The 13,427-nt window shown below is 50.4% G+C and overlaps 1 protein-coding gene across 3 annotated transcripts in view; it reads right to left on the minus strand.

The window, feature by feature from the left end:
- YWHAE (tyrosine 3-monooxygenase/tryptophan 5-monooxygenase activation protein epsilon) overlaps window positions 1–2,109 on the minus strand; it is a 59,862-nt gene extending 57,753 nt beyond the window's left edge. For all 3 annotated transcript variants that reach the window (XM_015437385.3, XM_065532233.1, XM_065532234.1), the window contains exon 1: window positions 1,934–2,109. In XM_015437385.3, the coding sequence (XP_015292871.3) occupies window positions 1,934–1,997 (64 nt within the window). In that variant the 5' untranslated portion in view covers window positions 1,998–2,109. The remainder of the gene's footprint in view (window positions 1–1,933) is intronic.
- Between the last annotated feature and the right edge of the window lie 11,318 nt (window positions 2,110–13,427).

A 13,427-nucleotide genomic window follows, 5' to 3' on the forward strand; every position in this document is an offset into this window, starting at 1 on the left:
GTTATCACAGCAAGTTTACTCAGAGCTCCAATGCCCACAAAACAGAAAGCATTCAAGTATAATTTGTTTCCTCCCAAGAACACTAATAGATGAAGAGGGGAACATCTGGAGATGAGGAGCGGAGGAGGAGACTTCCAATACAAGCACATCTTTATCTGTTTGATTTTTAAACACTGAAATAAAGACAAAGCTGACCTTGAGCTGCACTTCCCCACCTAATTCCCCTCCCTCTCCCAACAGGAATCTTGTTCAATACAAATAGCAATTTAACAATTTACAAGACGAAATTTAGTTTAGTATTATTCCAAATTTGACTTCTAGAGGCCTTGTCTTATTTTCAAATCCCTGAATCCTCGTTTCTGATAAGGGGGAGTAGCCCTGAGGTTATTCACATGACTAAATCTGCATTTCCAGGAAAGCAACGGCCCTACACAACATTTTGAAATACAGGTAGCTTAATCAGGAAAAATCTAAGGATCAAAGATACTTGATTCCAACCATGTCTCATCCCACCCTACCACACAAAAGCATTAAAACCACAGGACCCACATACATGACTTTTCCTTTAATACTACAGTATCGCACAATTATAAATGTGAGGGTATTTCAAAAGGTGGACTGGGAGGGAGGACTAAGAATAAACTTCCTGACAATGACTAGACAGACACAATGGATATTTCGATAAAGTTATGAAAAAGGACTGGAGAACCCGTTATGGGCAAAGGAACAACGAACAAAGAGGAACTACTAAAATTTCTACATAAACCCATTTATTTGAAATGGAAAAAAAGAAAGCAACAGGATCTCCAACCTTCATAACTCAAAAACCCCAGCCTCAGCCGAGTGCCTGGAATAGGTTAAGCTCCCCCACGAAGTACAGACCAGCATCCCGAGCCTGCAGAGTCAACCAAAATACAGTGACTGAACACTATTGGAAATAACTTTATTTCAACAGGTCTTTCCATGTGTCATGATGGTGCGCACAAACTGTAAAGTCATCGTTTTTACAAACGGGTGGACTGAGGCTCGGGCCCTACAAAGGCTCGAACTCTCAGAGTCGTGGCCTCCTGGTCTCCTGCTTCTATCCATCAGAACCCACTGGTGATGCAGTCAGAGAAAGGTTACAGGAACTTCGAGGTCTCCCGTTTTAAGTCTGAGGAAAGGGGAGGGAGTGAGGGTTTTCTGGGCCTCCCCAGCAGGCGGCGAGGAGGAAAAGCCCCAAACCCCCTCACTACGAGGTGCCGGCCCACGGGAGAGAAACCCGATCGCAGCGTCGGCGCCTGCCACCGCCCCAGACGAACCGCAGTGATTCCCGCTCACCCCTCTCCCCCCACCATCACCCGGGACTGTCCCCCGCCTCAGGCCTGAGGAAGCCCATCGCTCTGAAGGCTTCTCCTTTGTGAGACTCCACGGCCGCCGCCCCACACGGGGCCTCCGGGGAAAAGCCACCGCCCCCACCCGCCATATTTCCCTGAAAGGCGCCCGCGCTACAGCTCCCGGTCTCCGCTCTCTCCCATGTGGCGGGTGCTGCTTCCCCCGTCACCGCACCCAATTGTTCTCCACATCCCAAGACCGTCCCAGAAGCTCCCCTGAGGGCTGCTCGTTCGGAGACAGCACCCGCCATCTCCTCCCCCTCCCCCGCCCCGAGACTCGCCCTCCCCCCAGCCGCCATTTTACAACCAACTCCTCCACCCCGTCTCCCCGGCCTCCCGGCCCGCGAGTTGTTTGCAGTTAAGGACGGCGAAGGGGTCACATTCCAAGGCATACAGCCTCCCATTGCCCCGGGAGCTCCCAGGCCATTTCCTGCTTCCCGAACCCAAGCCCCCGGGCCAGGCTCGCAGACGATGCCGCCATTTTGTCTCCTGTTCCCGGCCTCTGTGGGCGGCGGCAGAGGGAACGAGAATTCCAGCCCCCCGCTGCCCCCCCAACTCACCGTCGTATCGCTCAGCCTGCTCGGCCAGCTTCGCCTGGTACACCAGATCCTCTCGATCATCCATAGCGGCAGCGGCTCCGGCAGGGTCTGCGCGACGGATGGAAGCGGATAGTGTCTCCGACTCTCTCAGCCTCTCGCTCCGCGTCCGGGCAGCAAAAATGGCGGCGCCTCAATCCGGGACTTCCGCCTGCGCACGCGGACAACTGCTCAGCTCTATGGCAACCGCTCCCTGGCAACTGGCGCGGGGGGCGGGTCCTGGAACTCGGCGCCCGAAGAGGCTGGAACCAGCGCAGGAGACGCCCCTCCTCCGTCGGCTCAGCGGGCGCCGGAGCCCAGAGGCGGGAACTGCGACTGCTGAGAGGGAGCGGCCCCCGGGGAACGGGAAGGGCTGAGGCGGGGCCGGCCGGGACTGCTCCTGAAAAAAGCCGGCGGGAAACCTGGGCCCGAGGCCCGACCTGCGGAAGAGAACGACTGAGGCGCTAACGGTTTCTGTCATGGCAGGTCTTCCTCCCCGAAAGCAGCGGCTGTCACTACCGTGTCCTGGTTTCCTTTTGTGTTTTTGTTTTTTTTTTGAGACGGAGTTTCGCTCTTGTTCCCCAGGCTGGAGTGCAGTGGTGCGATCTCGGCTCAACACAACGTCTGCCTCCCGGGTTCAAGTGATTCTCCTGCCTCAGCCTCCCGAGTAGCTGGGATTTCAGGCGCCCGCCACCAAGCCCAGCTACCTTTTGTATGTTTAATAGAGACGGGGTTTCACCATGTTGGTCAGGCTGGTCTCGAACTCCCGACTTCAAGGTGATCCGCCCACCTCGGCCTCCCAAAGCGCTGGGATTACAGGAGTGAGCCACCGCGCCCGGCCCGCGTCCTGGGTTTCTCCGCCACTCCTGGTCATGGGCCCATTTCAGACACTTTTACACTCAGGGTAACGAACTGGGCCCTGGCCGGGCGCAGTGGCTCACACCTGTAACCCCAGCACCTTGGGAGGCCAAGGCGGGCGGATCACAAGGTCAGGAGTTCGAGACCAGCCTGGCCAACATAGTGAAACCCCGTCTCTACTAAAAATACAAAAAATTAGCTGGGCGTGGTGGTACATGGCTGTAATCCCAGCTACTCAGGAGGCTAAGTCAGGAGAATCTCTTGAACCCGGGAGGCAGAGGTTACAGTGAGCTGAGATCCCCCCATTGCACTCCAGCCCAGGCGACAGTGCGAGACTGTCTCAAAAGAAAAAAATATATATATATATACACAAAAATTCGCTGGGTGTGGTGGTGCACGCCTGTAATCCCAGCTGCTTGGGAGGCTGAGGCAGGAGAATCTCTTGAACCAGGGAGTCGGAGGGTGCAGTGAACCAAGATCACACCATTGCACACCAGCCTGGGCAACAAGAGCACAACTCCATCTCAAAAAAAAAAAGAACTGGGTCCTGTTGTAGTCAGGGACAGGGGAGCTCCAGTTGTGACGCATCAACTTTCCCCTCACACTGATCTTTTTCTTCTCCTCCTATTTAACCTTTTTTCCTCCCTAGGCCCACCATGAATAGGAGCAGGGAATTTGTTAGATGAGGATGGTGTGGAGTACAGGGTACAGAAGAGTTGGACCAAGATCAAATTAAGATTGTGGAGGCAGGAATAACTCAGTGAACATCGCTTCGGTGCCTGGCACTTGGGAGGCCCATGCAGAAGGATGACTTGAGCCCAGGAGTTTGAGACCAGCCTGGGCAACATAGTAAGACCTCATGTCTACAAAAACCTTTTATTTTTATTTTTTTGAGTCGGCATCTCCTTCTGTTGCCCAGGCTGGAGTGTAGTGCTGGGATCTCAGCTCACTGCAACCTCCACCTCCTGGGATCAAGCGATTCTCCTGCCTCAGCCTCCTGAGTAGCTGGGACTACAGGCACGTGCCACCACGCCCAGCTAATTGTTTGTGTTTTTAGTAGAGATGGGGTTTCACTGTGTTAGCCAGGATGGTCTCGATCTCCGGACCTCGTGATCTGCCCGCCTAGGCCTCCCAAAGTGCTAGGATTACAGGTGTGAGCCACCACGCCCGGCCATATCTTAGCAGTTTCAGAGGCTGAAGCAGGAGGATCTCCTGAGTCCAAGAGGTTGAGGCTGCAGTGAATTGTGATTGCACCAGTGTTCACCAGCCTGGGTAACAGAGCAAAACCCTGTCTCAAAAAATAAAGTGGGGATAGGGAGGGATCTTGCCATGTTGCACAGACTGGTCTTAAACTGAGCTCAAGCAATCCCACCTTGGCCTCCCGAGTAGCTGGGAGACTACAGGCTTGCACCAACGTACCCAACTTTGCATCTTTTTTTTTTTTTTTTTTTTTGAGACGGAGTCTCGCTCTGTCGCCCAGGCTGGAGTGCAGTGGCGCAATCTCGGCTCACTGCAAGCTCCGCCTCCCGGGTTCACGCCATTCTCCTGCCTCAGCCACTCGAGTAGCTGGGACTACAGGCACCCGCCCCTGCGCCCGGCTAATTTTTTCTATTTTTAGTAGAGACGGGGTTTCACCATGGTCTCGATCTCCTGACCTTGTGATCTGCCCACCTCGGCCTCCCAAAGTGCTGGGATTACAGGCGTGAGCCACCACGCCCGGCCCTGTGCATCTTATTTTGTGGCCAAGGGAGCTGTATGATTTTGCATGGAGAATGACACCATCATAGTTATATTTCAGAAATATTAACAAATATTCCATAGCAATGATTAAAGAGGAGGATAACCAAAGATAATAGATGGGAGCAATGAAAATAGAAAGGAAAGGATAAATAGGAATGGCACTATAGAAGGAAGCCACAGGTAGCTGATCAGATTGCAGCTTTTTTTTTTTTGAGATGGAGTCTCGCTCTGTGGCCCAGGCTGGAGTGCAGTGGCACGGTCTTGACTCACTGCAACTTCTGTCTTCCGGGTTCGAGCGATTCTCCTGTCTCAGCCCCCGAGTAGCTGGAATTACAGGCGTGCACAACTGCCCAGCTAATTTTCGTATTTTTAGTAGAGACAGGGTTTCACCATATTGGCCAGGCTGGTCTCGAACTCCTGTCCTCAGGTGATCCACCCGCCTCGGCCTCCCAAAGAGTTGGGATTACAGGCCGGGCACGGTGGCTCACGCCTGTAATCCCAGCACTTTGGGAGGCCGAGGCGGGCAGATCACAAGGTCAGGAGATCGAGACCATGGTGAAACCCCGTCTCTACTAAAAATAGAAAAAATTAGCCGGGCACAGTGGCGGGCGCCTGTAGTCCCAGCTACTCGGGAGGCTGAGGCAGGAGAATGGCGTGAACCCGGGAGGCAGAGCTTGCAGTGAGCTGAGATTGCGCCACTGCACTCCAGCCTGGGCAACAGAGCGAGACTCCGTCTCAAAAAAAAAAAAAAAAAAAAAGTTGGGATTACAGGTGTGAGTCACCGCTCCAGGCCCAGATTGGAGATCTTATAATAAAAATTGACTTTCCATCTCCACCCTGAGAATATTAACAAAAAATGGGAATGCTAGGAACACTTGCTGATGGAATGCAGAGAAAGACAAAGTTCCTTTTAGCACATGTTGGTTCAGAGGATCAGGGATCCTCAGGTAGATCCTTAGGTACCCAAGGATCACCCAGGTACAAATGACCACAAAGGAGTTGTAAAAGGGGACATGCATCCCAAATAGAAGGGAAGCTGTTGGCCGGGCTTGGTGGCTCACGCCTATAATCCCACCACTTAGGGAGGCCAAGGTGGGCGGATAACAAGATCAGGTGTTCGAGACCAGCCTGACCAAAATGCTGAAACCCTGTATCTACTAAAAATACAAAAATTAGCCGGGCGCGCTGGCACGCAGCTGTAATCCCAGCTACTTAGGAGGCTGAGGCCGGACAATCACTTGAACCTGGGAGGCAGAGGTTGTGGTGAGCCGAGATTGCACCACCGCACTCCAGCCTGGGCGACAGAGTGAGACTCCGTATCAAAAAAAAAAAAAAGAAAAAGAATAAAGGGGGTGTCAGTTGAATTAAATTCTGCAGAAACATAAGATTAGCACTGAGGGAAAGCCATTGGATATTGCGATTAGGTCATTAGTGACCTTCAAGAGGAGTTTCAAAATGGTGTTGGAAGCCGACTGCGTTTGGTGGAAGCTCAGGGAAGCCGAGAAAGTGGAACTGGTAAGTGTAGGGGTCTCCTGAGAGGAGCAGTGAAGACAGACAGGTAATTTGACAGCAATGAGTGGCCAACAGGGGTGGGCAAATTACGGATTTGGTCAACACGTTCACAAAACGCTACCTACAAAGACAGCTGTGCTGCCAGGTTGACTGCAGGGCTGCCGTGCACATGCCGCTGTCTGTGCTAGGGAAAGCAGCTTTCTGTCGTCGCTTTCTCAAAGCAGCTTCTGCACAGCGTCTCCCTAGACCCGCTGAAATCTCTCCAAAAGTGCCTCTTCCTAAGTAACTGCTGAGACGGCAGAAATCCTACACGTAGATTGCTTCTGTGACTGTACTGCCTGTTCTCGCAATACACGGAACTAACGGGCAGACCTTGTTGATAGGGCACCAAAAATATACACAGAAACATTTTGATGTCGCATTTGGGATTATAAACAGATCTAAAACATCCTGGTGCTGCACAGAGGTGGCTGTCGTGATACGGTCCTGCGCTCTTCACTGCTGTTCCCTGCTGCTGCGGCAATAGATCCTGCACGTGCTATTGAAAGTCCTTTGAAACAATCTCCAGGTCATTAGGTCACAGCCCCAAGTGTAAGTCTCCCTGCCTGACTGAAAATTTGCTTTAATAAGAAACAAGAACTCACTTCGTCCGTCCGGAGAGCCCCTGGATACGTGGCAGTCTACTAAGCACTATAGAAGGAAATAAGATGTTACAAAAATATCATTAACCGTGTTTGGTGGCTCACTCCAGCACTTTGGGAATCTGAGGCGAGCGGATCACCTGAAGTCAGGAGTTTGAGACCAGTCTGGTCAACATCGTGAAACCCTGTCTCTACTAAAAATGCACAAAAAATTAGCCGGGTATGGTGGCAGGTGCCTGTAATCCCAGCTACTCAGGAGGCTGAGGCAGGAGAATCGCTTGAACCTGGGAGGTGGAGGTTGCAGTGATCTGAGATTGCGCCATTGCACTCCAGCCTGGGCGATAGAACGAGACTCCATCTCAAAAATAAATAAATAAAATAAAAATAAAAATATAAAAATTAGCTGGACATGATGGCAGCACACCTATAGTCCCAGCTACTCGGGAGGCTGAGGCAGGAGAATCACTTGAAGCTGGGGGGAGGAGGTTGCAGTGAGCCAAGATCACACCACTGCACTCCAGCCTGGGTGACAGAGCAAAACTCTGTCTCAAAAAAAAAAAAAAAAAAAAAAAAAGAAAAAGAAAAAAATCAATAGACTTAATGGCATTTAAAAAAAAAAAAAAAAAAAAGCCCAGGCTCAGCACAGTGGCTCATGCCTGAAATCCCAGCACTCTAGGAGGCTAAAGTGGGAGGATCACTTGAGACCAGGATTTGAAGACCAGCCTGGGCAACATAGTGAAACCCCCGTCTCTACAAAAAATTAGTGTGGTGGCATGCACCTGTACTCCCAGCTACTCGGGAGGCTATAGTGGGAGGATCACTTGAGGCCAGGAGGTGGAGGCTGCAGGGAGCCATGATAACAGCACTGCACTCCAGCATGGCCAACAGGGCCAGACTATGTCTTGAAAAAAAAAAAAGAAAAAGAACAAAGTAAAAAGAAAAATAATCAGGCCGGGCGCGGTGGCTCAAGCCTGTAATCCCAGCACTTTGGGAGGCCGAGACGGGCGTATCACAAGGTCAGGAGATCGAGACCATCCTGGCTAACACGGCGAAACCCCGTCTCTACTAAAAACACAAAAAACTAGCCGGGCGAGGTGGCGGCGCCTGTGGTCCCAGCTACTCGGGAGGCTGAGGCAGGAGAATGGCGGGAACCCGGGAGGCGGAGCTTGCAGTGAGCTGAGATCCGGCCACTGCACTTCAGCCTGGGCGACAGAGCGAGACTCCGTCTCAAAAAAAAAAAAAAAAAAAAAAGAGAAATAATCTATGCAGGCTTGGTGGCTCATGCCTGTAATGCCAACACTTCAGGAGGCTTAGGTGGGGGAATCTCTTACGCCCAGGAGCTTGAGACCAGCGTGGGCAGCACACTGAGACCTTGTCTTTTTTTTTTTTTTTTTTTTTTGAGACGGAGTCTCGCTGTGTCTCCCAGGCTGGAGTGCAGTGGCGTGATCTCGGCTCACTGCAAGCTCCGCCTCCCGGGTTCACGCCATTCTCCCGCCTCAGCCTCCCAAGTAGCTGAGACTACAGGCGCCCGCCACCACGCCCGGCTAGTTTTTTGTATTTTTAGTAGAGACGGGGTTTCACCATGTTAGCCAGGATGGTCTCGATCTCCTGACCTTGTGATCCACCCGCCTCGGCCTCCCAAAGTGCTGGGATTACAGGCTTGAGCCACCGCGCCCGGCCGACCTTGTCTTTACTACAAATACAAAACTTAACTGGGCACGGTTGTGTGTGCTTGTAGTCCCAGCTACTTGAGAGACTGAGGAGGAAGAATTGCTTGAGCCCAAGAGTTGGAGTTTGCAGTGGGACTTGATGACACCTCTTTACTCCAGCCTGGGTGAGACAGACTGTGTCTCAAAAAAACAAAACAGGCCAGGCACAGTGGCTCACGCCTGTAATCCCAGCACTTTAGGAGGCCAAGGCGGGCAGATCACGAAGTCAGGAGACCAAGACTAGCATGGTCAACATAGTGAAACCCCGTCTCTATTAAAAATACAAAAATTATCTGGGCGTGGTGGCGCGTGCCTGTAATCCCAGCTACTCGGAAGGCTGAGGCAGGAGAATCGCTTGAACGAGGGAGTCGGAGGTTGCAGTGAGCTGAGATTGAGCCACTGCACTCCAGCCTGGATGACAGATCAAGACCCCATGTCAAAAAAAAAAAAAAAAAAAAATTCCATATCTAAAGTGATTTGAAATGACATGTTTATTATGTTTCAGATTTTCCCATGTCTGGTTTTAGAATCTTTCTATTCAGTTCCACTGATCTGTTTGTTCTTATGTCGATAAGATTTTAAATATAATGCCATTATAGTACGTTTTTATGTATGGTTAAATATTTTTTTCTTCAAAATTTCACTCATTTTTGTACTTTTACTCTCCTAGATGAACTTTAGAATAAACTTGATGGCCGGGCGCGGTGGCTCACGCCTGTAATCCCAGCACTTTGGGAGGCCGAGGCGGGCGGATCATGAGGTCAGGAGATCGAGACCATCCTGGCTAACACGGTGAAACCCCGTCTCTACTAAAAATGCAAAAAATTAGCTGGGCGAGGTGGCGGGCGCCTGTAGTCCCAGCTACTCAGGAGGCTGAGGCAGGAGAATGGCGTAAAACCCGGGAGGCGGAGCTTGCAGTGAGCGGAGATCCGGCCACTGCACTCCAGCCCAGGCGACAGAGCGAGACTCCGTCTCAAAAAAAAAAAAAAAAAAGAATAAACTTGAAAAGTTCTCTCAAGACCCATGTAGATTTTTTGGGGGACTGTTCTGAATTTATAGATTAATTAAAATAAAATTGGAAAATTTTTTTTCTTTTCTTTTCTTTTTTTTTTTTTTTTTTTTTTTTGAGACGGAGTCTCGCTCTGTCGCCCAGGCTGGAGTGCAGTGGCCGGATCTCAGCTCACTGCAAGCTCCACCTCCCGGGTTTTACGCCATTCTCCTGCCTCAGCCTCCGGAGTAGCTGGGACTACAGGCGCCCGCCACCTCGCCCGGCTAGTTTTTTGTATTTTTTTAGTAGAGACGGGGTTTCACCGTGTTAGCCAGGATGGTCTCGATCTCCTGACCTCGTGATCCGCCCGTCTCGGCCTCCCAAAGTGCTGGGATTACAGGCTTGAGCCGCGCCCAGCCTTCTTTTCTTTTTTCTGAGACAGAGTTTTGCTCTTGTTGCCCAGGCTGGAGTGCAGTGGCACAATCTCGGCTCACTGCAACTTCTGCCTCCCAGGTTCAAGTGATTCTCCTGCCCCAGCCTCCCAAGTAGCTGGGGCTACAGGAATGTGCCACATGCCTGGCTATTTTCTTGCATTTAGTAGAGATGGGATTTCGCCATGTTGCCCAGACTAGTCTCTAACTCCTGACCTCACGTAATACACCTACCTCGCCCTCCCAAAGTCCTGGGATGACAGACGTGAGCCACTGCACCCGGCCCAAGAATTGGAGATATGTTCAAAAATGAGTTTTCTCAGGAAAATTCTCCAATTTTATTCCAATCTCCTTGTTGAAATGATTTTTTTTTTTTTTTTTTTTTTGGAGACAGCCTCACTCTGTCACCCAGGCTGGAGTGCAGTGGCACAATCTTTGCTCGCTGCAACCTCTGCCTCCGGGTTCAAACGATTCTCCTGCTTCAGCCTCCTGAGTAGCTGGGACTACAGGTGTGTGCCACCACACCTGGCTAATATTTTATTTTTAATAGAAAGGGGCTTTCACCATGTTGGCTAGACTAGTCTTGAACTCCTGACCTCAGGTAATCTGCCTGCCTCAGCCTCCCAAAGTGCTTGGATTACAGGCGTGAGCCACCACGCCTGGCCTGAAATGAACTTAAATACAATTGTATAGTTAAATGTATAGAGATCTCACATATTTCTTTTTCTTTTTTTTTTTTTTTTTTTTTTGAGATGGAGTCTCGCCCTGTCGCCCAGGCTGGAGTGCAGTGGCATGATCTGGGCTCACTGCAAGCTCCGCCTCCTGGGTTCACGCTGTTCTCCTGCCTCAGCCTCCCCAGTAACTGGGACTACAGGCACCCGCCACCATGCCCGGCTAATGTTTTTTTGTATTTGTAATAGAGGCAGGGTTTCACTGTTTTAGTCAGGATGGTCTCGATCACCTGACCTCGTGATCCGCCCGCCTCCGCCTTTCAAAGTGCTGGAATTACAGGCGTGAGCCACCGCGCCCAGCCTCTCACATATTTCTAATTCGTTTTGTTCCCAATTATTTAGGAGGCTATTGATGTTATAAATGGGCTCTCCCCCTATTTTATATTTCTGATTGAGCTATACTTCCACTGATACATACAAAAATCCTTTTTTTTTGGTATAGATGGGGTTTTGCCCTGTTGATCTGTCTGGTCTCAAATGCCTGGGCTCAAATGATCTTCCAGCCTCAGCCTCCCAAAGTGCTGAGATTACAGGCATGAACGACTGTGCCCAGCCCCAAATCAATGATTTTTGATAGTTATCTTGTACCCAACTGCCTTACTGAACTGTCTTATTAGTTCTTTTTTTTTTTTGAGACGGAGTCTCACTCTGTTGCCCAGGCTGGAGTGCAGTGGCGCAATCTCGGCTCACTGCAACCTCCGCCTCCCGGGTTCGTGCCATTCTCCTGCCTCAGCCTCCTGAGTAACTGGGACTACAGGCGCCCGCCACCACGTCCAGCTATTTTTTTGTATTTTTAGTAGAGACAGGGTTTCACCATGTTAGCCAGGATGGTCTCGATCTCCTGACCTCGTGATCCGCCCGCCTCGGCCTCCCAAAGTGCTGGGATTCCAGGCGTAAGCCACCGCACCCAGCCCTGATAAATAATTTTTATCAAGTTAAGGAGATCCTTCTAATTCTAATTTGGTGAGAGAGTTTTTTAAAAATGAGCTTTTAGGCCGGGCTGAATTTGCTTTATTTCATTATTGTCTTTTTCCATGTTCCAACATTCTTAGTTTTATTTATTTATTCATTTAAATTTATTTATTTTTAAAATTTATTTACTTACTTATTTTTGAGACGGGGTCTTGTTCTGTCACCAGGCTGGAGTCCAATGGCGCAATCTTGGCTCACTGCAACCTCCACCTGCTGGGTTCAAGCGATTCTCCTGCCTCAGCCTCCTGAGTAGCTGGGCCTACAGGCACGCGCCACCATGCCCAGCTAATTTTTTGTATTTTTAGTAGAGATGGGGTTTCTCCGTGTTGGTCAGGCTGGTCTCGAATTCCTGACCTCAGGTGATCCTCCTGCCTTAGACTCCCAAAGTGCTGGGATTACAGGCCTGAGCCACCGTGCCCGGCCTAATTTATTTACTTTTTGAGACAGAGTCTCATTCTGTTGCCCAAGCTGGAGTGCAGTGGCACAATGTTGGCTCACCACAACCTCCACCTCCTGGGTTCAAGCGATTCTCCTTCCTCAACCTCCCAAGTAGCTGGGATTACAGGCGCCCACCACCATGCCTGGCTAATTTTGGTAGTTTAGAAGAGATGGGGTTTCATCACGTTGGTCAGGCTGGTCTGGAACTCCTGACCTCAAGTGATCCACCTGCCTCAGCCTCCCAAATTCATGGGATTACAGGCGTGAGCCATCGCACCTGGCCTCTATTTGATTTTTTTTTTTTTTTTTTTTTTGAGACGGAGTCTCGCTGTGTTGCCCAGGCTGGAGTGCAGTGGCCGGATCTCAGCTCACTGCAAGCTCTGCCTCCCGGGTTTTTACGCCATTCTCCTGCCTCAGCCTCCCGAGTAGCTGGGACTACAGGTGCCCGCCACCTCGCCCGGCTAGTTTTTTGTATTTTTTAGTAGAGACGGGTTTTCACCGTGTTAGCCAGGATGGTCTCGAACTCCTGACCTCGTGATCCGCCCGTCTCGGCCTCCCAAAGTGCTGGGATTACAGGCTTGAGCCACCGCGCCCGGCCTATTTGATTTTTTAGACACAAATGTCTTGCTATTTTGCACTCAAACTCCTGGGCTCAAGTGATCCTCTCGATGAGTGAAAGAAAGAAGGAAAAAAACATGAAATGCAGCTCAACAGTTAAAGACGGATTTGTTTTAGAGAAAATAAACCTGAGAGGGGCTTCTGGCTGACTTCAGTCAAGAGTGCTTACTCTTACAGACTGAGTATATATTGGTTTTAGGGTGAGGGGGCTTATTACAAGCTGGGAATGTTTCTGTGTGTGTAAGTTTCATGGCAGGGTTGGAATGTCTTGGGTGGAGAGGGTTATCTCGGGGCTAACATGTCTCTGGTCAGGAAGGAGTGTGGAATGTTTCTGTTCGGAAATGTTATTCGTGGTTTATGGTCATACTAACCTTAGCCATTAGGTTGATGCCCTGTGGGTTTAGGCGGTTTTTTGTTTTTTGTTTGTCTGTCTTTGAGATGGAGTCACGCTCTGTCGCCCAGGCTGGAGTGCAGTGGTGCGATCTTGGCTCACTGCAACCTCCGCCACCCAGGTTCACACCATTCTCCTGCCTCAGCCTCCTGAGTAGCTGGGACTACAGGCGCCCACCACCACACCTGGCTACTTTTTTGTATTTTTAGTAGAGACGAGGTTTCTCCATGTTGGTCAGGCTGGTCTCAAACTCCTGACCTGAGGTGATCCACCCACCTCGGCTTCCCAAAGTGCTGGGATTACAGACGTTGAGCCACCGCACCCGGACATTTTAGTTTTCACATCATGTATGAAAAGACGACGACTCTGGGCTGTTTGTCATGTAAAATATCTCACACTCTGGACTTGGGTTTTTTTTTGTTGTTGTTTTTTTGTTTTGAGACAGGGGTG

Source organism: Macaca fascicularis, chromosome 16, assembly GCF_037993035.2.
Source record: "Macaca fascicularis isolate 582-1 chromosome 16, T2T-MFA8v1.1".
In the NCBI taxonomy this organism is placed as follows: domain Eukaryota; kingdom Metazoa; phylum Chordata; class Mammalia; order Primates; family Cercopithecidae; genus Macaca; species Macaca fascicularis.